Raw genomic sequence first — 2,822 nt, 5'->3', positions numbered from 1 at the left:
TGCAGTAGGCTGTGGGCTGATAGAAGTATGTGAGTCATCTGTTTCTATCGGTATTGCACGGTATGTGTATACATTTGCACTCGAATTGTTTCCCTTCTTCGAATTTGTATGTTGACATCTATTTTGCAATAGTTGATGCAGAGGTTGTTTCTTGGAGATGACTGGGTAATGAGAGCAAAGCTCTCATATGTGGGGTTCGTGTCTTTGCCAAAGGCTTGGAGGGCCTTCTGCCCCCCTCCCCTCCGCCTTGTATTTGTCAAAACGCAGTGGAAGGAAATAGAAAGGAATTCCATGCCATACTAAATGCTAAGCTTGAGAACACCCTGGTCTTGAACTCTTCTGTTTCCAAGACCATCACTTAACTCACAGCTAAAAGCAACATTAGCACAGACACATTTAATTCCTTTGCTATTTTTTTAAATGACCCACGGGTATCTTATCTGTTTGGTGGGTTGTGGAGAATAGTTCTTTTTCCATACATCAGGCAATGAAGAGTACTCTGTTCAATTACAGGATGTTACATAACATCTGTTCTTAACATTATTATACCTGATTTTTAATATTTCCAGTTTGAAATTGGCAAAGCCTAGCTACTATTAGTTAAAATAGCACTGCTAGTAGCCTTGGCTACAGCAGTTTAAAATTCCTACAATTATTCTCAACACAAATGGTATAAACATTATTTCAGTAGGATTCTTATTATTATGCAAATATGAACTTCAGTGAAATCTTAGGTGTTGAAACTGCACTTCTTCCGGTTAGATCTCTTTTTGTAAGTCAGTGTCTACTTATGATTTTATTTTCCTATGTTTTAATTTTTTTTTCACAAGCAATAGGTATTTAATTAGCCTCTCGGGGTGGCTTCAGGCACCTCCAGCACCCTCGATCTTCTCTTCAGCAGTTCTATTGAAGAATTTGGCCTTCATGATGACTGACTGCTTAGGGAGCCTGGCCTTCCCCAGAACTTTGTAGTAGCCCCATCGCACAGTGTCAATGACCGGAGCAGCTCCAGTCTTGGTTTTTGCAGCAGTTGTCCCACGTCTGCTCACTGACCAGTGTCCACAGTTTATTCAGGTTGACAGTTGGGCAAAAACTCTGGCTCCTCTTTAAGCGGTAACGCCTCATACCAACTTTCCAAAGTAGCTTGGATGATACTTGCAGAAGTGATCCTGTGGTGATGCGTGCCTTCATCACTCCCAAGGCTGCCTGGGTGCTTACTGATGTGCTGGTGGCCTCGGAGTTTCCGGGCCTTCCTCAGTCTGGATGGCATGGTTGTGGCAGACAGGAAAGGGGCCCTATGTTTTAATTTTTGCTCAATGCTTCAAGGCTTGTTCTACTACTAAGAAGGCATGAAGGCATTGCTTGAGGCACAGGCTGCTGATCACAGAATAACCTAATTATATTCTTGGCTGCATTGTCATTTGTGTTTCTCAATGTAAAGACTCATATACAATAGAAGGATCAAAGCTCAGCCTTAGCATTTTCTGAATATTGTTTTCCTTCTCAGTATTGTTAATATTTGAGTTTAGCTTCTGATGACTACAGCTCCAGAAGGGTCTATTTATAAACATTGTTTAAGAAGTAGACAGCTCAGGTGCCACGGAGTTTGCTATCATTTGATTGTTTAGATAATTATGGAACACTAAAGGTGTTAATGAAGGACAAAAAATCGTGATAATGAAAGAGGCAGCTGAATAAAAATATATAATATAGGAAGCTCTTGATAAAATTTAATAAAAATCATAAAATGCTCCTTTGAAGCAGCTTGGATTTACTGGCAAGAATGGCTTTAATTTCTCCTGCATTTCTTTAAATATTTAATAGATGCCTGTATAAAAATTTTACACATTATATAATTTTTTTCCTCCTTAGGGATGACATTGGGATCAGTCAAGCTTTGCAGATTCTTCCTCTTCAGTTGCTACATATGAAACTGTGGGAAGAGCTACACGCGATACGTAAACAAAGATGTACATCTATTTAAGAAGCAGAAATTGGTGCCCATCAAGTGAAGAGTAAATTGCAATACTAATGATGAGTTTGTAGTGTACATCAGTGGCAATGTGGGTGACCTGATTTCACACAAACCTCCATCAAGTCTGTCTACATGTCCCATGATGGCAGCTCAGCTAAGAGGACTAGTTAGAATTAATGGCTGCAATAAAAATTATATCTAGTTACTGGAGGACCATGATTTCTGCTGTGACTTAAATGAAGTTTTCATGTGGTGTAGAGTCAGAGATAATTTCATATCCAATCTAACACACAACCTATGAGCGCAACAGAAACGGGCGTAAGAAACACTGTTCCGCAGGGCCAGACTTTCAGCATCTCTGCAATGCTCTGCTGCTTCACGAAGGACTATTTCCAATGATCCGTTATAATACACTTCTGAGCTGAAAAATGCTAAAGATATACAGGTCTTCCCTTAGTAGATTTTTTTTTTTTTTGTCTCTTTATCGGTTCATTGTCCCTGCCAATCTTGGAGACACATGCTTCACTGTTCATTGTGCCTGTGATGTGAACTTTGCTGCTTGTCTATTAATAATGACATCAGGGATAACGGATTGAGTGAAAGGCTCTAAAAACAGCATGAATAGGAATCTTGTGATATTCTTAACTTTCAGAAAGGAATGCTATAGTTTGGTCTACTTATACACACCAGTGAATTCAAACGCTTTAACATCTAAGGAACTCTTTGATTCGGACTACCTGATGAGTTGATAATTCTCTGCTTTAAAAAAGCATAGAATAATCTAGAATTTATTAGGCTGAGTGAATACCGTTAGAATAGTCCCAGAGCTGATTTTAACACCTACGTT

General features: G+C 39.3%; 1 protein-coding gene across 1 annotated transcript; it reads right to left on the bottom strand.

Annotated features, from left to right (window-relative positions):
* Positions 1-863: 863 nt before the first annotated feature.
* On the bottom strand, positions 864-1,270 carry LOC127202339 (60S ribosomal protein L27a-like). The gene is made up of 2 exons (XM_051161024.1): positions 1,132-1,270; positions 864-1,048 (listed from the first exon to the last, which is right to left on the bottom strand). The coding sequence occupies exons 1-2, from the start codon at positions 1,268-1,270 to the stop codon at positions 864-866; spliced, it is 324 nt and encodes a 107-aa protein (XP_051016981.1).
* Positions 1,271-2,822: the final 1,552 nt, after the last annotated feature.

This window comes from Acomys russatus, chromosome 18 (assembly GCF_903995435.1).
Source record: "Acomys russatus chromosome 18, mAcoRus1.1, whole genome shotgun sequence".
Classification (NCBI taxonomy): domain Eukaryota; kingdom Metazoa; phylum Chordata; class Mammalia; order Rodentia; family Muridae; genus Acomys; species Acomys russatus.
Note: the sequence above shows the minus strand (reverse complement) of the source record. Positions and strands in the feature narration are given on the sequence as shown.